The sequence below is a fragment of the Mustelus asterias genome, chromosome 7 (assembly GCF_964213995.1).
Source record: "Mustelus asterias chromosome 7, sMusAst1.hap1.1, whole genome shotgun sequence".
NCBI classification, from domain to species: domain Eukaryota; kingdom Metazoa; phylum Chordata; class Chondrichthyes; order Carcharhiniformes; family Triakidae; genus Mustelus; species Mustelus asterias.
Window position 1 is genome coordinate 70,575,843 of NC_135807.1, and position 25,521 is coordinate 70,601,363.

The following is a 25,521-nucleotide window of genomic DNA, read 5'->3' on the forward strand; positions in this document are numbered from 1 at the left end:
GATTGCTTGCGATGTCAGTGATGAGTTGTCAAAACTCTGAAGAGAAGAATTTGGTGAATTGAGAGAGCTTGGCATCTTCACCAGGTGCAATTGATGAAGAAAATATTACATTCAGCAAACAATTTGGACAAAATTGAAATGACATACAAAACAGGCACTAATCCACCGTGTTGGCAATGCCAGATTTGAATCCAGATTCTTCAAATTGCTGTTGAAATGTTTGTGAAAATCGATAGAAGCAAATCAGTGGAAACCCCTGTTTTATGGTTTTTTGGGCTAAAGGGTTTCAAAAAATGTATTTTAACACCTGAGAACCTGACTTATGTTGCTTGGATGAAATATTGATAAGTTGTCAACTGTTGCCTTCAAGTATCCAAATTTGCAGTGATTAGCTTAGTTGTCTGTATTTGGTCACCTACCTTAGTCCACAAGACTCCCATCAAATTTTCTTGTCTAGTGGTATTTCTTGTCATAAGTTTCGCTTTTCCTTTGAGCACTTTTCTCTGCACTCACCTTCCATTGCTGTTTGGAAACATTATTTATCCATTTGAACAAAGACAACAAAGAACCGTACAGCACAAGAACAGACCCTTTGGCCCACCAAGTCTGCACTGATACAGATGCCCCTCTAATCTAATATTTTCTTGCCTCTGTGGTCCATAATCCCTCTAATCCCTGCCTATTCATGTATCTGTCCAGATGACTCTTGAATGTTATAGAATCTGCTTCCACCACCTCCAGCAGTACGCTCCAGGCATCTACCACCCTCTGTGAAAATCTTGCCCCTTGCATCTCCCTCAAACAACCCCCCCCCCCCTTTCCCTATCGACCTATGCCCCCAAGTAATTTACCCTTCGACCCTGGGGAAAAAGACTCTATCCACTTTATCAAGCCTGGCATAATATTGTAAACCTCGATCGGGTCCCCCCTTATCATCCTCCGCTCCAATGAAAACAATCCAAATTTTTTCAACCTTGCTTCGTAGTCCATATCCTCCAAACCAGGCAACATCCTGGTGAACCTCTTCTGCGCCCTTTCTAATGCATCAACATCCTTCTGGTAGTGTGGTGACCAGAATTGTACACAATACTCCAAATGTGGCCTAACCAAAGTCTTATACAGCTGCAACATGATTTTCCAATTCCTATACTCAACACCCCAACTGATGAAGGCCTGCGTACCATATGCTGCCTTGACCACCTTGTCCACCCACGTTGCCACCTTCAGGGAACTGTGGACCTGCACGCCGAGATCCCTCTGTATGCTGATATGTATACTTTCCTCCTGCAGTAGACCTTGCATTTATCTGGGTTAAATTCCATCTGCCATCTTTCAGCCCAGATCTCCCAGATTTATATCCTGCTGTATTCTCTGACAATCCTCCTCACTATCTGCTACTCCCCCAGTTTTTGTATCATTTGACTACATAAATCCCTTGCACTTCAAAAGTGGTTCATTGTGGGAAGAAACTTGAAACAATGTGTTATACTTTTTTTCATCACGTCAGAACTGTTTCACAGTAAATACATTGTTTTGAAGTTGGAATGGATGTAAACATTCTCAATTTGTATACTGCAAGGGCCCACAGCCAGTCTGCTTTAGTGACAGAGAGCTTGCATGCTCTTTGAATAATGCGATGGGATTATTTTGTATCTAAGTGGGGAGTCAGATGGAACCTTGCTAAATTGGATCCATAAGATTGCACATCAATGCAAAATTCTGCATTTTGTCAGCCTTGTTTTTGTTCAAGGTACTGATATGGGGTTTGAACCATTGGCCTTTTGCTTCAAAGTGGGTACCACTGATTCAAGACTAATATCTTAGTGGTAGCTATGGAGTAGGCCATTCAATTCTCCCTGCTGCCCCATCACCATTCAATCACTTGTGGCTGATCTGTATCTATATATTCAGCACCCTTTTCAGAAGCCCCCTTGCCCAATCTCCTGAGTTCTCTATCCCTTAATATCCTTGTCAAACAGCAAAGTATTGCATGGTTTTGAAAATGTCAGGTGATCTGGTCTCACCAGCTTTTGGGAATAGAGTTCGTTTTTCACTATTTTAGTGTGAGGAAGTGCTTTCTGATATTGCCCCTGAACAGTCGAACTAATTTTAAATTTATGTAACTTTATTCTGGACTTCCCCCACCCCACTGAAGGTGCACTATCTATCCTAACAAATCTTTCAGTCATTAGCACTACTATTAGATCACTGTTTAATCTCCAATTTCCAGAAAGTGCAAGCCTAGTCCATGCTGCTTGTTCTCAGTTAGTTAGTCCTTCAGTTCTGGTGCATGAGTTGCTGCATCTTCAAGGCCATTATGTCCTTCCTGGGCTGCATTGCCCAGAACTGAATTCAATAATCCAGCTGTGGTCTAACGAGAGCATTTATACAATTTTAGCATATTGTGCATCTGTGTTCATGCCCCCTTTTGAAATAAAGGCTAATATTCCATTTGCCTTTAGTGAACACATCAAAAAATTAGTTTTGTGATGTCTTTACATGGACCTCTAAATCTCCCCACACTCTTTCTTGGGGCCAAGTGGATCTTGCACTTTTATGCAATGAACACCTGTCAGTTTTGTCCACCCAGTTACTCTGTTTGCAGCTTTCTCCTTCCATGTATGCTACTTACTATCACCAAAATGTTCATCTTAAATAAGTTCACTTGCCCTTCTACCACTAATTTTCTTTGTAAACTGGTGAAACTCTTTTTCTATTAACTATGGCCTCAATTGTAAGGTTATTTTCATATCCCTTTATAGTCTCCTTTGTCTTTAATATGGCTCTTCTAGTCTGGATTTCCAAGTTTTCTTGAATTTGTGTAAACCTTTATTATTTTCAGGCCTTCAGCTTGTGTTGAATAGAGTGGCTGAAACACATTTTTAAAAATCCAGAGTGATATTTATGTAGTGACCATACAAGATTAACCCTCATAGGGAATGACAGCTATTTTGGCATATTGTAGGGGAGACTACTGGTTTTTGGAACATGGGGATAAAGGCACAATTGTGGAATGCGTTCCCAAAATCAGGTGAAGAAATGTGGTTTAAAAAATGGAATTTGACATGCTTAGTCAAAGTAAGCCAGCTAATTGAATATTCTGTATAAATAAGCAGTTTGTCATCCTTTATACCTTCGTTAGTGGAGGACAGTCTTGAAAATTTCCAAACTCTACATTTTCTTTCCTTGGCTCATTAGCTGAACGCTTGTATAATTGTAAAATGGTTTTACCTGCTGTGTGCTCATTTTGGCCTTTGCAGTAGTGAATTGAATAAAATATGCATCATAGAAATTCATTTTCTAAGTTCGCTGGTTTATTGGCGACCAGCAACAAGAGCTTGGGCTTTTGTCTGGAGCACTTACTGGAAAAGGTAAGAGGGCTTTTTTTTTTAATACTTTTCCAATTCAATCAAATCAAATCCAATTCAGAGTCTCAACAAGTTGAGACATTTCAGATCCAGGCTGACAAGATCGGGCAAGCGACCAAACCACCCTGTCCTGGGCCTGATCTACATGAGCCAAGCTGATTGGAGAAGGGGGAGGTTCCTCCTCCAAGACTTGGGCTCATTTGCATCTTAGCCAAAAGGCCGAGATGCCGCTTTAAAAAATTGCTTCATATGAAACACATGAAGCTTCAGTGTAACCCAATGACCTCAACCAAGTGCAGGCGATCCATACTACACTTGATCTTAGCCAAAAGGCCGAGAAGAGGGCTTGAAAATGATGACTTTGAATTCACTTTGTTGAGACACTGCGCCAACAACGTTTGGTAAGAATAGAGGTCTGTGTTCATTTGATTTGTGATGCTTGACAATGAATGTAAATGGACATCATTGGAGATTTTTTTAAAAAGCCGTTCGTAGTAACTCCTGTTGTGTATTGATTTTGGGTCTATTACCATTTTTCAAACTGGGCTAGATATCTAATGAAAAGCAGAATTATTTTACCCAAGAGAAGTAAGGGAAAGGAAACAGGAATCACCTGGCTGAAGTCCCCTTGATGGGTTGATTGACAGTCTTGCTCTGCATTTCCTTGTGTTCTTATGAGCCTCATAGCTGAGCCTTGCAGCTTGCTTACTAACTGTTGGGGAAGTATGCAAACAGAACTAGGTTAACTAGTGAATTCAGTGAGGTGGGAGGAACGGACTTCTAATTTGAGAACATTATACCAGATGGAACAAATTAAAGATGTCCATTTTGATTCCCTATTGGTGCTAAGTTACCTGATTTTTCACCAAAATGGCAGTTGAGACAATATAATGACCTCTGCCACATATTAAGGATTGAGGACATAAAAAAAGTCAGGGTTCCACTTCCTGATTACTCTGCTGGGAAGTATTATGCAAGGCAACAGTACTGTAGTGGTAATAGTAGTAGTGTGTTAGAAATCACTCGTCGAGTTGCTGTGGCAACATGCACTTCACTACATATAGTCTGAAGCTATGGGTAATGGTAGAGGCGTCAACTTTCTTTGTTACATGGCTGACCAACTATCTCTCCTTTTACTGGCTGCTATTGGCAAACATTGGAAGGATTTGGAGGTTGATCAACTTGATTGGCTGCTTATACAAAGCAGCTATTCTTGGCCATCAAATACTGGAGTGGGTTTTCCGCGCACTTTTAGTTCAGAGGTGGGGATGCTATACCCACTGCCACAAGACCTCCTTGTAGTGGTAGTGTTACTCACGTTGAGGCCCATATTCCTTCAGTTTGTTGATATCAATCTTCAGAGGCTCAGACTTGCGCTCAAGATAGAGTTCAGGTCCCATCATGACAGCTGGAGGAATTTAAATTCAGTTGATCTGGAATAAAAATTAAAAAGCTAGTTTCAACAATTATCATGAAACTGTATTGTCATTAAAAAGCCCATCTGATTCTGGGAAGAAAATTTTTTGATTTATTATTGTCATGTATGAATTAGTATACAGTGAAAAGTATTGTTTCTTGTGTGCTATGCAGACACAGAAGGAAAGGCGAGAGTGCAAAATATAGTGTTAGTCATAGCTAGGGTGTAGAGAAAGATCAACTGAATCTTTTACCAAGCCTGGTTTACATGTCAATCTGGACCCACAGCAATCTGTTTAACTCGACTACTCTCTGAAATCTCCGAACAAGTCATTACTTGGACCAAATGACACCAGAAAAGTTGAAGAATAAAACCTAACAGAGCACCTGGCACCAGAAGCTAAAAAGCCATACCCAGCCTGGAGAATGCTGCAAAGTCTTTCTCTAACATCAAATGCCAAAATTGGGGGAGCTACTCTACAGATGGGCAAGCAACAAATTACCAAATCAGACCTTGCAACCCATGTCCCAGACTCCTCCTCCTCTGTTGGGTGTGTCCTATTCTATTGTTAGACAGACCGACCAGAGGTCATGGCATGCTGGTATACAGTCGGGAGGGAATGACACACAGTCCTCAGCATTGACTTTGGACCCCATGAAGTCTCGGGCATCAACCTGAACATGGACAAGGAAACTTGGCAATCATCTGTTCTCCCCTAGATGATGAATCAGAGTTCCTCCATGTTGGACACCACTTTGAAGAATCACTGGTGCAAGTGGTATTGTCACTGGACTAGCAATACAGAGACTGGGGTAGTAATCTGGGTTCAAATTCCACCATGGGAGATGGTAAAATTTGAATCCAATAAAAATCTGGAATTGAAAGTCTAACAACCATTGTCTATTGTTGTAAAAACCCATCTGGTTTACCAATGTTCCTTAGGGAAGGAAATCTGTCACCCTTGCATCGTCAAGTGACTCCAGACCCACAGCAATGTGGTTGATTCTTAAATGCCCTCTGAAATGGCCTAGCAAACCACTCAGTACAAGGGCAGTTCAGGATGGGCAATAAATGCTGACTGAGTCAGCGATGTCCTCATCCCCTGAACGAGAAGTTAAACAACCAGCCAAAGGAAAAGGCTCAAACATACCCATCCATAACAAGCACATCAGTGCAAAAGGTGAGACTGGAGCATTTGCAGCCACCTTCCGCCAGATGTCTGCAATGAATCAATTAAATATATTCCATGTGATATCAAAAAATGGCTGAAAACACTTGACACAGCAAAGGCTATGGGCCCACCTCCCAGCTGTAGTACTCAGGATTTGAGCTTCAGAACTAACTGTACCCCATAGCCATGCTATGCCAGTGCAGTTACACCACTGGCAGATGTCTGCTCAATGTGGAAAACTATCTAGGATTCTATGTCTAGCGCACAAAGCAGGACAAGCCCAATCTGGCCAATTACAGCTAGTCTTTTCTACCATCAGCAAATTATGGAAAGTATTGATGCTTTAAAGCAGCGCTTGGATATCAATAACCTGCTCAAGGCTCAGTTTGGGCTCTGCCAGGCCACACTCCTTCTGACCCCCTTACAGTTTTGGCCCAATAGTGTGTGATAGGGTTGAACTCCAATATGACATATGGATGACTGCACTTGATATCTGGGAGTATTTGACCAAGGAGCAAAATGCATTCTAGGGAAATGGGGGGGTGGGAGAATGCTCCACTGGCTGGAGTCGTACCAAACACAAAGGAAGATGGTTGTGTTGGAGGCCAATCGTGTTGAGGCCAATGATCTCATCCCCAAGATATTGCTGCAGGAGTTCCTAAGGGTAGTGTCCTAGGCCCAGCCTTTGCTTTATCAATGCCTATCTCTCCATTAGAAGATCAAAGGTGTTCATTCACAGCTTTTCAGATAATTAAGCAGTCCATCTCAATGTATCAAGACCTGGGCATCATTCAGATTTGAACTTATAAGTGACAATTAACATTTGTGCCTCATAGGTATCAGCTAATTATCTCCCCTAGCATTCAATGGCATTGCCATCATTTGAATCCCAGCCATCATCGTCTTTGGTTTACCATTTATCAGAAACTGAACTAACCATGTATGCACTGTTAGAGGCTGAGTATTCCGCAGGAAGTAACTCACCAGACCTGTCCGTCTACAAGGCTAAGTCAGGAGTATGATGGAATACTTTCCTCTTGTTTGGATTAGTGCAGTGCCAACAAGTCAAGAAATTCCATCCAAAACAAAGCAGCCTGCTTGGTCAGTAACCCATCTAACATTCCCACCACCAACTCAGTGGCAGCAGTGTGTACCATCTACAAGGTGCACTGCAGCAACTCAGCAAGGCTCCTTCTAAACTCTTGACATCCTTGACTTTGTTGAAACAGCAACAGATGCATGGGAGCACCACAATGTGCAAGTTCCCTCCAAGCCACACAGCATTCTGATTTGGAGCTATAATTGCTGTTCCTTCACTGTCACTGTGCCAAATTCACTTCCCAACAGCACTATGGGTCAACCTACAACACATGAACAGCAATAGATCAAAAAGGTGGCTCACAACCATCTTAAACAATTATGGTTGTGCAATATAAACGTTGGCCTTGCTGGCAGTACTCATCACATTAATGAATTAAACAAAATGGACATCAGGTGAGAATAGGATATGCTTTAGCAACCGTATCTTCTCTGAATTGCTTTTTGGTATTCAACCTTTAGAAATAAACAATATTTGTTTATATACTACCTTTCATGAACTTGGCATCCCAACTCCTTTTACAGTATGTAAAATTGCTTTTGAAGTTTAATTGTTATAATTTAGGAACAGCCAATTTGTGCACAGCAAGCTCCCACAAACAGCAATGTGATAATGACCAAATAACATAAAACTAATTCATTAGGCATAAATATTGGCTGGGGCACAGGGGATAACTCCTCCTGCTGTTATTCAAAATAGTGCCAGATGTTTAATATCTACTTGGAGCAGACAGAGTCTTAACGTTTTAGCTTCAAATATGAAGAATAGACTTTGGTGAGGTGTCAGAGCAAGCACTTAGCACTGAAGTAAGCATGAAGTTTTTTCCTGTCATAAGTTAGATCCTTTAATCCAATTTTGGCTTAATATCTGTATATTATGCCCAACAGTAATAACCTTTGTGTTTTGCCTCTGGCAATGACCTTTTTAAATTTTCAGGCACGTGCCTAGTTGAAATGTATAATGTAAGAACGAACATATGTTGCAAAATCTGTTATATAAACCAGTAGTTAAATGCTTGTGCACATAAACTTATCAAAACTGAGTCTGGGGACTTCAAGCATCTTGCCATGTCATGTGAATGAGTGACTTGCAGACTCTTGCATGGCATTTAATCTGTACAGAAGAATGTGGAACTTGAAACTGCAATTTCTAATTAGTGTAATTTGTAAAGCCATTGGGCTAAAGTATATATTATTCAAAACATAGCGACTAATGTTTCTCTGTAAAAGGGATTCTAAGAAATATGGAAGTATTAAGTTTAGTCCTGGCTGGAAGCCAAATTCACTTATTCAGAGCCCATTTGAAAAATGTATCGTTCCCCAAGGTATCCTATGAACTGACTGAGGCAAATTAAGATTTTTGTATACTTTTCAATCAGCCACATAAGTTTTGTATGTAAATGTCTTTCATGGATTATTACAGCATGTTGAACTAATGCATTAACAAATAAACACTGCTGGAGGGAAAGTGAAGCACAAAATTGCATGTTGTTTGGTAGTACCAAGTATTGCTGAAAAAAGAGGCATGTTGAAGCTATACTTCGCAAAAATACCAGTAATAAGAGGAAAACCATTTAGACACTTAGAGGAATGCTGATTGGTTGGTAAGTGGACTCTGAAAGAAGTGTTGGCATGGAGAATGTGCCAGTTGATGGTAACTGACAGATATATATCAACCATTTGACATTTAAACCAGGTAGCTTGACCCTGATTGGTCAAGGCATTGCCCTGGGGAATGAATCAGCAAATGGCAGGCAGTTATTTTGCTTTGCTGAAACGGGCACAATGTGTACACATGATCTTTGTCTGCAAAGAACAGGGCCTTGTGTATTCATATATGTAGCTTCCAGTACATGTGCATGTGGCACATTGTGAGCCTGACTGGCAATCTTAAACTAGTTGACAGTGCAATTCTTGCACAGGATTATTTGGCAAACGTTGTCCAATTGTGGAATTGAATCTAATGTTGGACACAGTTTTGAAAACATGAGCTGGTTGGGTACAGACTGTACCTTGCCTTGCAAATAGTGCCTGGGACATGCTGTTTGATCGGATCCACCAGTGTTTGGGACGTATGGCCTTACATACCCAACATCATACTAGCACTGAAATTCATATACCACCTTACTCATTTGCATGATAGGCAGGATGTCTTTTTGGCTTGATCATAGCATCCTGTTAGTGGTGAATATTACTTGTGTTGCTGTTGCATAGTAGCAGTGTGAAACAGCTAGTGTAATCTTTTGCTCATGTTTTTGGGATACTTTTCCCTTCCGGGGGATACTTTGCCCTTCCAGAGTAATCTGAGGTCATAGAGTCAGAGGTTTACAGCATGGAAACAGGCCCTTCAGCCCAACTTGTCCATGCCGCCCTTTTTTTTGTAAAAACCCCGAAGCTAATCCCAATTGCCCGCATTTGACCCATATCCCTCTATACCCATCGTACTCATGTAACTATCTAAATGCTTTTTAAAAGATAAAATTGTACCTGCCTCTACTACTACCTCTGGCAGCTTGTTCCAGACACTCACCACCCTCTGTGTGGAGAAAATTGCCCATCTGGACACTTTTGTATCTCTCCCCTTAAACCTATGCCCTCTAGTTTTAGACTCCCCTACCTTTGGGAAAATATATTGACTATCTACCTTGGTCTATGCCCCTCATTATTTTATAGACCTCTATAAGGTCATCCCTCAGCCTCCTACGCTCCAGAGAAAAAAAATCCTAGTCTATTCAGCCTCACCTTATAACTCAATCCATCAAGTCCCGGTAGCATCCTAATAAATCTTTTCTGCACTCTTTCTAGTTTAATAATATCTTTTTCTGTAATAGGGTGACCAGAATTGCACACAGTATTCCAAGTGTGGCCTTAGCAATGTCTTGTACAACTTCAACAAGACATCCCAACTCCTGTATTCAATGTTCTGACTGATGAAACCAAGTATGCCGAATGCCTCCTTCACCACTCTGTCCACCTGTGACTCCACTTTCAAGGAGCTATGAACATGTACCCCTAGATCTCTTCTGTAACTCTCCCCAATGCCCTACCATTAACTGAGTAAGTCCTGTCCTGGTTCAATCTACCAAAATGCATCACCTCACACTTGTCTAAATTAAACTCCATCTGCCATTCGTCAGCCCACTGGCCCAATTGATCAAGATCCCACTGCAACTGGAGATAACCTTCCTCACTGTCCACCATGCCACCAATCTTGATGTCATCTGCAAACTTACTAATCTTGCCCCCTATATTCTCATCCAAATCATTAATATAAATGACAAATAACAGTGGGCCCAGCACTGATCCCTGAGGCACATTGCTGGTCACAGGCCTCCAATTTGAAAAACAACTCTCTACAACCACCCTCTGGCTTCTGTCAAGCCAATTTTGTATCCATTTAGATACCTCACCCTGGATCCCGTGAGATTTAACTTTATGCAACAAACTACCATGCGGTACCTTGTCAGAGGCCTTGCTAAAGTCCATGTAGACAACATCAACTGCACTACCCTCATCTATACCTTGGTTACTCCTTAAAAAAACTCAATTAAATGTGAGACATTTTCCCCACACAGCCATGCTGACTGTCCCTAATCAGAGGTGGACTGGGCACTTTTCAGGGCCAAAGGTGATGCACTTGGAGCTATTCATAAGTTTGTGTGATATACAGTGCAAAATGATCTGATCAGGGTAGTCATTATCCCGCAGGATGCATTTGATGGCACCTATTTCAGCTGTTGCCTATTTCAGCATCAAGCTTCCATGGTGATAATTATGTAGTTGCCAATAAGACCAATCTTTTATCATATGGAACAGTAAGAATCCCAACAGGTTGTTGACCAGTGAAGGTAGGCTTGCAATAGACTGTGGTAGAGAACCCCATAGCAAATTTCTCAAGTAGTACATCGAGAAAAGGGAATTAATTTGACTGCTTTGTTTCAAATGTGAATTTGAGCACAGGATTGAGTCCATTAAGTCATGTAAGGAAATTAATACATGGAGGTGCAGATTTAAATGTAGCACATTTATCATCCACTTATCATAAATATGCAAGGAATAGGAGATTGAGTGTCATTTCATTTTTCTCATGGAACACAACTTGTTTGCGATAGCTCAGCCTAAAGGGGATCCTATGGCAAACCCTCTATTTGGGTAGGAATGGTGTCATTAAAACGGAACTCAACTGCACAAGTTGCTGAGTTCATAAATTCAATGAATACTCATTCATGCAATGGAGGTGGGTCTAGATCACCATGATAGTGCTATGATCTATGGTTTCCTTAAGTGGAACAAATCCACTTGCCAACCAGTTGGCATTCTCTTAGAATCACAATTGTTATGGTGCAGGAGGTCGTCATTTGGCCTGTCATGGCTGCACTGTCTCTCCAAATGATCATCATTTAGTGCCATTCCTGTATAGACTTGCATGCAGTATAAATTGTTTTCCTTTTGTACTGGTACTCTTATCAAGTGTCCTGATGAGTGCAAGAGGAAAAGCTTTGATATGTCTTTCTCAGCAAAAGTTTGTTCATCAGAAAATGGAGCTCTCCTGGCATTGGTAGTAACATTCCCCAGTTGAACGCAAGCCATTGTCACTTTTTCACGTGAAGAAGTCTAATATAAAACCAGTAATGTTCAAAGTCATTGTTTCAGATAGCATTGAGTTTGTTAGTTGGAACAATCGCACTTGTATATCTTTTTCTCCTGCTCACCCATAACTGCACCACGAGCTCTGTGCTATGTCTATCAGCTTGTGCTCAAGCTTCTGAATCCAAAATCACGTAACTGAACAGGAATGCTAAACCCAGTAGCATATTCTGGCCCTGCACTCTTAGTGGTTGTCGGAAATAAAGTCTTAAAGTTTATTTTCAGTCAGTACAAATGGGTTTCTGTCCTTGTACAATAGGGTATCTCTTCCCTTTTCCAATTCCAAATAAACTTGTTCAACTGGAGTTCTTTATCTCCCCATTTATTTATTTTCCCCCATATAGAGGAGAGCTGTACCCTTGCCTACATTTAAGCTCTCCCTTCCCCTGCAAAAAAAAAAATCAAGTTTCTTGTTTTTGTTTCTCCTTCAGCCCCAAATTCTCTTTATTTCATCCCCTCTTTTCTTCTGAGGAAACAGGACTGTCAATTTTCTTCTCCCCAGCAACAGGATCCTTTTTATCAATTACAAAAGATGACAGATTTTTATGTTCTGAGGTGTGTGCTCTTAATCATTCCTGTTTCATAGAAACATAGAAAATAGGATCAGGAGGGAGCCATCTGGTTCATTCATTATCATTATGGCTTATCATGCAACTTAGTAACCTGCTCCTGCTTCTTCTCTCCACCCCCACCCCCAGATAGCCTGAAGAGCTATATTTAACTCTTTGAAAATATGCAATGTTTTGGCCTCAACTACTTCCTGTAGTTGTGGATTCCACAGGCTCACCACTGAGTAAACAAATTTCTCCTAATTTCAGTCCTAAATGGTTTACCCCATATCCTTAGACTATAAACCCTGGTTCTGGACTCCTTCGCCATTGGGAAAATCCTTCATGCATCTACCCTTCTCTAGTCCTGTTAGAATTTTATATAAATTTCCCACCATCCCAGGAATTGGTCTGATAAACCTTCTCTGCAATCCTGCTATAGCAAGAATATCCTTCCTCAAATGAGATGTGGTCTCACCAAGGCCCTTTATAATTGCAGCAAGACTATTCCTGCTCCTGTACTTGATTTCCCCTTACTTTGAAAGCCAAAATACCATTTATCATCTTTACCTGCTGCACCTGCATGCTTGCTTTCACTGACTGATATACAAGGACACGCAAATCTTGTTGCACATTGACATTTCTCAATCTATAGCTGTTCAGACAATCTGCCTTCCTGTTTTGCTAACAAAGTGGATAATGTTTATTGATATTGTAATACATTTGTCCACTCAACTTGTCCAAATCACACTGAAGCATCTCTCTATCCTTGCCACAGCTCACCACCCAGTTTTGTCATCTGCAGATTTGGAGATATTGCATTTAGTTCCCTCATCTAAATCATTAATATGCATTGTGAATAGCTGGGGCCCTAGCACTGGTTCCTGCGGTACTGCCTGCTACTTGGAAAAAGACCTGTTTATTCCTACCGTTTCCTGTCTTCCAACTAGTTTTCTATCCATCTCAATACACTACCCCCATCCCATGCACTTTGGTTTTACACAGTGATCTCTTATGTGGGACTTTGTCAAAAGTCTTCTGAAAGTCCAAATAAACCACATCCACTGGCTCCCCCTCATCAACTCTACCAATTACATCCTCAAAGAACTCCAGTAGATTTGTTAAGCATGTTTTCCCTTCCGTAAATCCATGCTGACTGTCCGATTCTGCCACTGTTTCCAATAAAATTAAATCTTTTGTAATGGACTCGAGCATTTTCTCCATTACAGACATTTAGCTGACTGGTCTATAATTCCTTGTTTTCTTTGCTTTAGTTACCCTCAGATCTGTGGGAACTGTTCCAGAGTCTATAGAATCACGGAAGATGACCAAAAATCCATCCAGTATTTCTAGGGCCATTAAACCTACATCCCAGAGTACTTAACAGGCCATAGGGATTAATTCACTTTCAGTCCCATAAATTTGCCCAAAACCATTTCCCTACCAATACTGATTTCCTTCAGTTCCTCCCTCTGTGTTCTCCAACATTTTTGGTACGTTATTTGTTCCTTCCTTTGTGAATTCAGAACTAAAGTATGTATCTAGTTAGTCAGCTATTTCTTTTGTTTCCCCATCATAAATTCTCCTGTTTCACTAAAGGGCCTACATTTGTCTTCCCCAATCTTTTTCTCTTCACATATCTATAGAAGTATTTACAGTCAGTTTTATGTTCCCGTAAGCTTACTCTCGTGCTCTATTTTCCCCTTAATCAATCCCTTTGTCCTCCTTTTCTGATATCTAAACTATTCCCAATCCTCAGATCTGTCATTTTTTTCTGGCCAATTTGTATGTCTCTTCATTGGATTTAATGCTACTAATTTCCCTTAAGTCATGGTTTAGCCACCTATCCTGTTTTATTGTGCCAGACAGGAATGAATGATTGTGCAATTCATCCATGTGCTCTTTGAAAGTTTGCCACTGCCTATCCACTCATCCCTTTAAGTAACGTTCCCCAATCCATCATATCCAACTCTCACCTCAAACCATCGTAGTTTCCTTTATTTTGATTCAGGACTCTAGTCTCCAAATTGACTGTCAAACTCCATTTGATATTATGGGTCGCTCATCCCCAAGGGGCCTTGCACAATTATATTGCCAATTATTCCTTTTTCATTATATAATATCCAGTCTAGGATGGCCTGTTCTCTAGTTAGTTCCTCAACTACTGGTCCAGAAAACCATCCTGTACACACTCCAGGATTAATTCCTCTATGGTATTGTTGCTAATTTGATTTGCCCAATTTATATGCAGAGTAAAGTCACCCATAATGATGGATGTTCCTTTATTGCATGCCTGCTTTGCCCTTATTGCAATTTCAGGTTTAATGCCATCCCCAACATCACTTAGTTTGGGTGTCAATATACAACCCCCACTAACATTTTTTTGTCCCTTGGTATTTCTTAGCTGTACTCATCCAGATCCCGTATAATCGGAACTAATATACTTCCTCGCTGATTGTTTTATTCCAAATTATAAAATTTAACTGAAAATTGGTTGTGATGCCAAGATTTGTTTAACCCTGGTTTCTTATGACTTTTAGTCCTTGTGCTTTGACTGAATTCATCATATTAAAAAGCTAGCTAGGATTGTCATACCTCTGCAGATCCTGCTGTATTACCTATGGTATTTGTGTAGAATTCTTGGAAGTTCCTATTTCTCACAGCCACCTTTATGCATGAAACAATATATCTTGTTGCTAACTGGAGTTGAAATAGGAGCACATTTGTGTTTTGGAATCATACTTGCTGGAACTGGCTATTCAAATTAATTTAGGTAGGGTCCTTTTGTAGCAGTAGAGGGGGGGAAAGAAAGGATTTTTTTCATTCTAGATTGGATTCAAACTCTGGTCCCAAAGGTGAAACAAAAGTGTAACAACTTACTACACCATTTGGTTTCTCGATTGTATAATTTGTGTTTTGACTTTGACTAGATATAATGTTAGTAATGAAAATGATGGTTGGAGGCATTGATTTTTATTCATCAACTATAAAATTTGTTTCATTTTCAGGCATTTATTAATACAGCTAGGGAGATCTATGAAAAAATACAGGAAGGAGTCTTTGATATAAATAATGAGGTAAGATTATTTTTACTTTGTATGTGACAATTCTACATATAATGATGCTAAGTTCTCATCTCCATTTTAAATGGGAGACCCCTTTTTTAAACTGTGTCCCCTAGTTCTAGTCTTTCCCAAAATAGGGGGCATGCTTTTTGGTTCCCTCATTTTTTTATGTTTGAAAAAGATTCCTAACTCTTCCAAACTCCAATAGATACAAGCCCAGTCTCTCAAACCTTTTCTTTACTGGTTCCAAAGCAATTAATCCTGTCTATAATAAGGACATTAAAACAGTACATAGTACTCCAGATGTCGTCTCACCCTGTACAACTGTAGCAAAACTTTTATAAAAGCTCTGAAGAGTACATTGATTTATTAGTCACAAGTAGCCTTACATTAACACTGGAATGAAGTTAGTGTGAAAATCCCCTAGTCACCACACTCCATGCCTGTTTGGGTACACTGAGGGAGAATTTAGCATGGCCAATGCACCTAACCAGCGTGTCTTTCAGACTGGGAGGAAAACCGTTGCACCTGCAGGAACCCACACAGGCATGGGAAGAACATGCAGACTCCGCAGACAGTGACTCAAGCTGGGAATCAAACCCGTGTCCCTTGCTCTGAGGCACCATGCCACCCATGAGAAGAGTTATATGGACTTAAATTAACTCTCTCTCTCTCTCTCTCCCCAGATGCTGCCAGACCTACTTAGTTTTTCCAGCATTTTCTGTTAATATTCCTTATTTTTATATTCCATTCCCCTGGCAATAAACAACAACATCCCATTTGCCTTTCTGGTCCCTTGCTGTACCTGTATATTAACCTCTTGTGATTCACATATCCAGGATATAGCAGTAGAGTGGGGGAAAGAAAGGATACCCAGATCCCTCTGTACTGCAGAGTTCTGCAATCTCTCTTTTTAAAAAAAAATCTGCTTTGGATATAAACCCAAAAGAAATTATTCTCCTGTCTGTAATTCTGTAAAGAATTACCCTGGCCTCAATGGCATATCATTGATTTGTTCATTCTTGAGATTATAACCAGCCATGGATTGCGAAAATCAATGTGTCTGTATGGATATTTTGGTGCCAATTTTTCTGTTTGAAAAGGGGAGTCTTCCATCTCGGTATCTTTTCTCACTAGCTCCTTGCCCTTTCGAGACTCCAAGTTTGAGTCTCTTTCTCGAAAGAGCTGTTATATCAACAATTCATTGCATCAGGAAATGATTTGGTTTATTTGAAAAAGTGAAAATCTTGTGTGTTGAATGTTTTTTTGATGATCCTTGGTTGCAGGAGTGACCTTTCTCTTCTGTGCCCCAAAAACCTAGTCTCTGAGACAAGTAATACAATGATTAAATTTCTTTGATCTTTCTTTATAACACAGCCTCACAATCCTTCCATCCCCTCGTAAGTTGGGTGGCGTTCTGGCACACTACTGGAGATGGATAAAATCTGGGCTCAGCTCATTTGCATATCATGGCTTTCACCTGTGTGCAAGTTCCATTAATAAATTGAGATACGGAAATTGAGAATTTGTAGCTAGACTCTAATGTATCCATTTGGACCACATCAGATTTTTAAAAAACGTGGGACTCCTTCTGTCTTAAGGGTATTGACAAGTGTGATCCAATAATTCCTACATGTTAAGTGCTACTCAACTATCCCAAAAATTCTAAATAATTGCATATCAACTGGATATAGCCCAAATTGAAGTTCTGGTTTTATACTGGAAGTGCATTCTGCTTCAAGTAATCCCATGAACCAACACTAGAGGGTGATCTGACCAAGCTGAAGCAAGAGGAAATGAAAGGCTGAAATGGCAGCCATATGAAAACAGTTTGAGCTGGATATTAGTTGCAGGTTTTGTACCTTTTGAGATTAAATGATATGAGAGCAACTAGTGTTCTTAAAGCAGCAACACTGTACAGATTTATTTGATTTATTAAAGCCATCAATCTGTTGGCAACATGAGCCCTAATTTGGATTTTTCTCAGTCTGGCTGTCAGTTTACAATTTATCAATGACTTAGATTGGGGGGGTGGGGGGGGGGGGGGGGGGGGAAGCATCGTAGCTAAATTTGCAGCTGGTACAATGATAGATCTGAAAGTATGTTGTTAAGAGGACATGAGTTTGCAGACTGATGCCAAATGGTTGAGTGAGTGGCAAAAATCTGGCAGAGTATAATGTGAGAAAATGTGAAGTTTTCACTTTGACAAGAAGAATAAATAGAGTATTACTTAAATAGAATGGCTACAAAATTGAGGTGCAGAGGGATTTGGTGTCTTTTTTGGTACTTTATTCCTAATCAAAAAGCCAATTAAGTCCAATCAGAGCCCCGACATGAGGGACAAACCAGATCCAAGCTGACAGGATGAGGCATTGCATCCCACTCCTGGGCTTGATCTGAGCTTCATCGGAGCTAAAAGGCCCAGCTAGCTTTAAAAAATTGCATCAGGTGAAGCCTCAGTTTAGCCTCATTGGCTACCCTGGGTGTTTACATTGCATCTCAGCCTTTTGGCCAAGTTCAAATGGGATTTGTGTGTTCCTGTACATGAGTCACAAGTTAATATGCAGGTACAGCAAGCAATTAAGGTGGCTAATGGAATGCTATCCTTTTACTGAGAGGAATTGAACATGCTTCAATTCGAGCCTCATGTCCATGACCAATTTGCCAGTATCTCCTTTGCCCCAATCTAAATGTTCTTTTATGCTCCATCTTGTACACCCTTTTCCAGCTATAAAATTATTTACATTTCTACCTTCAATTCTATAGAGGGAAAGATCATTTAGACTCCAAGTTAACTGTTTCTCTCCACAGATGCTGCCAGACCTGCTGAGGTTATCCAGCATTTTCTGTTTATATTTGATTTCCAGCATCTGCAGTATTTAGCTTTTCTAAAAGTAAGAATGTTATGTTTCAGTTATACAGGTTATTGGCAAGACCACATCTCTCATACTGTGTACAGTTTTGGTCTCCTTTAAGAAAGGATATAAATGCATTGGAAATAGTTCAGAGATTGTCCATAAGGAAAGGTTATACAGAATAGACTTATCTTTGCTGGAGTTTAGAAGTGTGAGGATAGCTTGATTGAAGAAAATAAGGTCCAGAATTGTCTTGACAGGGTGGATGTCAAAAGGATGTTTCCTCTTGTTGTTGAGTCCAAAACTGGGAGGAGAAAGTTTTAAAATGAGTTCTTTTCAGACAGAACTGAGGAGAAATATTTTGAGGATTGTGCAACTTTACAACTTTCAGAAGGCAGTGGAGGTGGGCTCATTGAATATTTTTAAAGTAGATATATTTATGTTAGTCAAGGGAATCAAAAGTTATTGGGGGTAGGTGTGAATGTGGAGTTGAGGTTACAATCAGATCAGCCATGATTTTATCAAATGGCGAAGCAGGCTCATGAGACTGAATGGCCTACTTCTGTTCCTATTTTGTATGTTTGTAACTCAGTGTGTGGGTGAAGTCTGCACGTTCTCCCCGTGTCTGCATGGGTTTCCTCCCACAGTCTGAAAGACCATGTTGGTTAGGTACAGTGGCCATGGTAAATTCTCCCTCAGTGTACCCAAAAGATGCCAGTGTGGTGACGAGAGGATTTTTCACAGTAATGTCATTGCAGTGCTAATGTAGGCCTATTTGTGACCACTAAATAAATTTTAAACTTTAAGCTACCTACCTCACTTAAAATGGATAAATTGTCTGACCTGATCCTCCAATCCAACTACTTGATCAATAGTGGTGACAAATTGTAGTTACTTTGAGATCACTGTAGCTCTATTAAGAAAATACAGTGTAATTTTATCTTACTAAGAATAAAACAATGGAAAAAAGCTAAGTTTAATTGATTTTAAATACACCTGTTTTGTAGAATTCTGTTAAACATATTTCATATACTGCAGTGTATACAGAATCATATACAAATACTGCAGTGTATACAAATTGAGAAGGCCCCTCAAGCCTGCTCCGCCTTTCAGTAAGATTATGGCTGATAATTTCATTCCACATTCCCACCTACTCCCGATAACTTCTCACCCCTTTGCTTACAAAAATCTATCTATGCGTCTGTCTTAAAAATATTCAGACTGCTTCCATTGCCTTTTGTGGAAGAGTTTGAAGACTTGTGGCCCTCGAAGAAAAAAAATTGCCTCAGCTCTTTCAAATCCGTGACCCCTTATTTTAGAACCAGTTTTAGAACTAGTGATAACTAATTCTAAATTCTTCCACAAGAGCAAACATCCTTTCCACATCCACAAACTCTTGATGTATCACTTAAAGTTGCTTTCACACTTGCTTAGTTCTGAATACAAAAATTCAATATGTCCCATCTCTCACTATCTGAATCATCAGCCTGGCAGTAGAATCACAGAACTGTAGTCTCTTAGTACCCACAGAATAGAAGTTGGATTTAATTTTAAGTATAGGGCGCTATTGCATGAATATTCGTTCCTAGATTCCAATCTAAATAGATTCCAATATAAAAGTTGCCTAGAGATCACATCAGAATGCTGTTTCACCTAATCTAGCCTCGTTGATTAGAAACAGCCAATTAATAAAATGATCCTTTTGATTTTAGCACTTTAATCTCACTTTTTGCTTGAACAAAATGTAACATTTTTACATCAGTTGGAAAGCTACTTCTGTCAACTTGATCAGAACAGTTAAAAGAACACATTGTACAGTAGACCTCATAAAATGCTGTTCTGGAAGCAATGGTGTCGACAAAATTAGTTCCAAAATATTAGAAGTGGCTCTAAAATGGAAGTACATCATTTTGAATCATAGTACATTAGAAGTTATGAACAATATCTTGGCAAACGTACTGCAGTGTCTGACATTAAGTACAGTTTTAAAGAGAAACTTGTCTTTGGTGATCTTTCATTTGTTACCTGGCTAAGTGCCATGGTTGCGCTTCAGATGGGTGAAGCTAGTGAGCCATAGGGCATGTATTCAATAAGAGGAGTTAGAGTGAACTTAAACCACATCATCTGGTGTAAATACAAAACTGCTGCCAGAAACCCCAAGGCTAATGTAAAAATGGAATGATTGCCAAGCATTAGAAAACCTGAGATTTATCATGGTGTACTTCTAAGCAATCTTTATAGTGCTAACCATGAGTTTTACAAAAAAAGAGGAGGTTTAAGGTGTAACCACTTGAACTAGTAAGTGTTGAGATAAGTCTGTGTTTGATGAATGAAAGTGCTCTGTGTAATGTGTGTGGGTTTTTGGCAAACTGCCATGTCTTTGGGGAGTGTTGAGATTATTGATGACATAGAACACTCGCACTCTTGGCATGTACAGTTGATTCAAACTGGCAAAAGAATTGGTGCCTAGAGGATCAGTGTTTTTATATTCTGCTCACTTACACAATAGGGAATTATTTATGTGGAACACCTGTTTAGCGTGAGTTATATAATGACTATTGTAGGTTGTTTTTCATTTTTCAAAGCTCTCTGGTCATTTATTAGGGATATAAAATTGTCCATGCAATTATGTAATTGAGAGTTATATATTGTGGATAACAAGCTGGATTATTTATCTAAGTGACTAAAGCAAGCTCAGTTGTACATTTTTAATGGGCAAACTGGCTTTTAATTTTGCTGCAAAGGTTCATGTTGCGTATTTTCTTTCTCCATATATTGTGTATTTTTCAAATTTTTATTTTCTAACTTTCTCTTCAAAGGTTGACTAATTCAATGTAAAGTTGCATAGTAGGCAAGTCTTTGCAGTTTTCACACACAAACCAAAATAATTTGTCAATTGTCTATTTGACCAGACAGCAGCAAACCAGAACTTTGTGTACTCAGTAATGGCAACAAATTCACCTCATTAGCAGGAGTCACTAAATGGCACTCTAGAGTTGCCACTCTGGTTGTCTCCCTATCTTCTCTCTCCCCTCTCCACGGATGGGTCTAAAGACAGAAGTCAAACCTGAAACTTTACAGGTCTCAAGTGACTTTGTTCCATTGTGAATATTATGCTTATGATTTCAATCGGCCCATTTGTAGAGCTCCTTAAATTGGAATCATCCTGAGGGTTGAAAATATTAAAAGCAAAATCTTTTAAGCTTATAAATATTAAATTTGACAGCGGAGCATTGCAAGTGAATTTTGAAAGAATTTTTAAATATTAGGTAAGTGGGCTAGTAGCAATTTCAGATGTAGTTTCATGTTTAATATCAAAGTAAGGAACTGAAATTATTGAAAAGAACATGCAGCATAACTGATGTTTTGATAAATTGTTGAAGCTATCAGTCTAATCCATCGTATCGCTACAATGAGGGGATCAGAAGCTAATATGATGGTGATTTGGCAAAAGAATTAAATATCAAAGTGCTATTGTTCTGGATCTTTGGACTGTGTTTTTCTATTAGTTACCATTTGATAGAAATTGTATTATTGCTCCTGCATGAATGAATGCAGTCTGCAATAGATTATTTTAAGGCCTGCAATCAAACTTAGCAGGCAAGTCAAAAAAATTGCTATTTCTTTGAGAAATCTAGGGTGACTTAGCAAGTGTTGAAAATTGATGTAACTTAACAAGTTTGAATCCTAACAGTAACAGTGCAGAACCAGACAAATTTAAAAATTAGGAAGAAGTAGGGAATTTGCAGAAGACTATTTGTACCAAGAATAAGAAATATGGAACAAGTTACCAGGCTGAGCTGTGGTTCCAAATGATATTTTCCCTTCCCAAATATTTCTATTCCCAAAATTATCTTCTATAATCTGACACTTGAGCAATAAGCATTTAATTCACAATCAAATGGTCAGTGCTGATCTCTAGCATTGGCAGAAGATTTTAAAAATGTCTTTCTCCACACCTTCCTACCTGGCATCTTTTTTAGTTGATAAAATGTAAACTAAACTTTGAGAAATGGTAGAATATAATATATGCTAACAGCCATCTTAATGATTTACCTGGGAAAATAACTTGTTATATGTAATACTTCGACAAATCTAATCTAAAACCTTTTAGGATCTAAATATAAAGTTATAATTTCCTGTTTCAAGTTCACCATTTTTTTTGCAGTGTCCCATTGCTAATGTTTGCTGAGTAGAGACCTTAAACACCATGATTCCATGGGGAAGGAATGTTCTGGGGTCCTGGTGACAGTACCGGTTTTTTAAAGGAACATATTTGTTTCTCCCCTCTCGAGTTCCACCTTTCCTCATTAAATAATCCGTTTCTTTAGTGGACCCATTTGGTGCTATATTGAAGGCTGTTTGTGATCTCTTTTTGCAAAGTGAGTTAAACTTCTAATGCTGAAATATGTTCAAATCAGGTACAATAGTTTGGTATGCACAAGGATGAAATATTATTAAAAGGTGACTTTATGAAGTTTTACTGCCACAAAATATCTATTTACTGAAGCAGTTACATACATGCAATTTTAATTACTTTCTCCCTCTCCTCAAGGCAAATGGCATAAAGATTGGACCACAGCACGCTGCTACTAATGCATCACATTCAAGCAGCCATGGAGGACAACAGGCTGGTGGAGGTTGTTGTTGAGGTCCTCATTTATCTATCTGCTTGACTTGGGCCTATTACCTTTCATCCTCTCCTACACCAGTCCAAGACGTGAAGCCATTATTATATGGTTTATCTATTAGGAGATATCTGGAAAGTCCTTAATAAACCTTGTAAAACTTGTCGTACATACTGTTCTCAGCAGAAAGCTAATATTTGCTTAGACAGGATTTGAAAATTGTACTTGTACCTATTTACAGTTTTCTGGTTGTTCTTTTGTCTATTTTGCCCTTGACTACAAAATTAATTGTATTAAACACTACAAATTTCATCTGAGTATTTTAATTGTGTGGGTTAAAATTCCTATTACTGTTACTTATCGTTTCATAATATCAAACTGTAAAAGCTGTCAAATTTCAAATGCTGTGGAGAAATGCTAGAGGACTGTTTTAATTCTGTATTTATCATCCACTTTGTGTATATATAGTTAAAATACAAGCTTGGGTGTATGTTGGCCAAGCTGAAATCCCTTTGTAGTTAAGCAGATCACCAATATCTTCTGAACTATTTCAGCTTTAAACGGCAGTATTGTTCTAGTCTGAAGCTTTGTCTACTCTAAATTTGAGATGGTTTGACTTTTGGTCTCAATGCCACTTGCTTTTCCCTCCCCACTCTACCACCCCAATCTGTCTATCTCCCAGATGTAACTCATGTTAAATGTACATTGTTAGAGACTTCATATCATTTATTTTAATGCCAAATGTCTATTCAGCTTTAGAGCACCCCTTCAGAAATGGATCAGTGGTTTGCCTTAAAGAATAGTTTAAGATTAAAACAAATGGCAGCTGAAAGAGGGTTCTTTTTGTTTTATGTTAGGGATGGTGCATTGAAAAATGTAGATCTTTCTCTCATTACACAATACATTTTTATCTGCATGTATTTCTTTGACCAGTAAATTTAAACATGAGCTTTAAAATTAGATGTAAAAGTGGTGTAAAGCTTTTCTTTCATGGCGGTCTATTCTGTTTTGTCAGTGAAGATTTGTTTATGTACAGGGGTGATAAACTAATAAACCTGCCAAAAGGAAACAACCTGACAAAATGAACAGGCTGTAACTTTGTGAACCCAAATATATACACAGTGAATAAGAAATTTGTTTTCAAGTCACAGCTATTTAAACTGAATGATGTCTTAACAATAAATGTTTATAATTGTGCATTGCCATTTAATCATGCTATCAAATTTGGCTTGAATTTTTGGGCGAAGGAATTTTTAATTCTACTAGGAAAAACGTTGGTGAAAAGCTATATATCGCAAAGCCATGAAAAGGAGATCAAGCAATAAGGAAGCATTCATTGGTATTGTGAATGAATGAAGTAAAAGTGATACAATAGTCACTGAGTGTACACTTGGTATTTGATTTCTGCTTTGAAATCTCACTCAACAGTGCCTGTGTGATTCTGTTTTCAATTTGAAATAAGAAAAGCAGTTTCAAAACTGATGACAAGCTTACTACAATTCGTTTTTATTCCAAGGGTTTGTTGGCATTTAATATTGCCCTAGGGTGCTGTTCAGTTAAGACCTTTGCCTGCTATAGTGTTCACATCTGTCACTTATTCAGAAGCAGGTAAGTTAATTCAACTAAAGGCTACTATAATTTTCTGCTGGTATTGAAATATTATACCATAGTTTTACATAGGGTTTTACTAAATTGTAAGTTGGCATATAAAGTTAAGTATTCAAGAAGTTCCTTCATGTTGAAACATAGAATTGCAGGTATTGCCTAGTCATTGCCAAATATTGCATCCATAAGAGGTACTTTAATAGCCATTAGCTGAGCAAGTTTTTAAACTGAAGATTGCTTAAATTGTTTTGAGGATGGAAGAAAATGAAAGAAAATTCATTGTGCTGCCTGGTTTGGGGGAGTGCTGGGTGGAAAAAGCTGCCATTTATTCAACCCATCTTTTTTTTTAAAGGCATGTAAGAAATGTATAATTAAAACTTCAAACGTGGCTTCCTCAGTGATCGTGTTCCAAATTTACAGGAGGGCATGGATTCACTTCTGTTATTGCCCAATCCAGGTACTTGCAGGCTAGTGAACCTTACGTCAGTGGTAGGGAAATTATTGGAGAGGATTCTTCGAGACAGGATTTACTCCCACTTGGAAATAAGTGGACGTATTAGCGAGAGGCAACCTGGTTCTGTGAAGGAGAGGTCGTGTCTCACTAACTTGATAGAGTTTTTCAAGGAAGTGACGAAGATGTTTGAGGGTAGGGCAGTGGATGTTGTCAACATGGACTTCAGTAAGGCCTTTGGCAAAGTCCCTCATGGCAGACCTGCAGAATTACAAAAGGTCATGAATGTAACTCAATCCATCATGCAAACCAGCCCCTCGTCCGTTGACTCTGTCTACACTCCCCACTGCCTCGGCAAAGCAGCCAGCATAATTAAGGACTCATGCACCCCGGACATTTTCTCTTCTGCCGCCTTCCTTCGGGGAAAAAGATATACAAAAGTCTGAGGTCACGTACCAACTGACTCAAGAACAGCTTCTTCCCTGCTGCTGTCAGACTTTTGAATGGACTTATCTTGCATTAAGTTGATCTTTCTCTACACCCTAGCTATGACTGTAACACTACATTCTGCACTCTTGTTTTTCTCTATGAACGGTATGTTTTGTCTGTATAGCACGCAAGAAACAATTCTTTTCACTGTTAATACATGTGACAATAAATCAAATCAA

General features: G+C 39.2%; 1 protein-coding gene and 1 non-coding gene across 2 annotated transcripts in view; one reads left to right on the forward strand and one right to left on the reverse strand.

The window, feature by feature from the left end:
• rab2a (RAB2A, member RAS oncogene family) overlaps positions 1-23,994 on the forward strand; it is an 89,118-nt gene extending 65,124 nt beyond the window's left edge. The window contains exons 7-8 of the mRNA XM_078216212.1: positions 15,258-15,326; positions 22,725-23,994. Of these exons, the coding sequence (XP_078072338.1) occupies positions 15,258-15,326; positions 22,725-22,820 (165 nt within the window). The 3' untranslated portion in view covers positions 22,821-23,994. The remainder of the gene's footprint in view (positions 1-15,257; positions 15,327-22,724) is intronic.
• Positions 3,521-3,713, reverse strand: LOC144496202 (U2 spliceosomal RNA). Its single transcript, XR_013498389.1, has one exon. It is a non-coding gene; the product is annotated as a U2 spliceosomal RNA (small nuclear RNA).
• Positions 23,995-25,521: the final 1,527 nt, after the last annotated feature.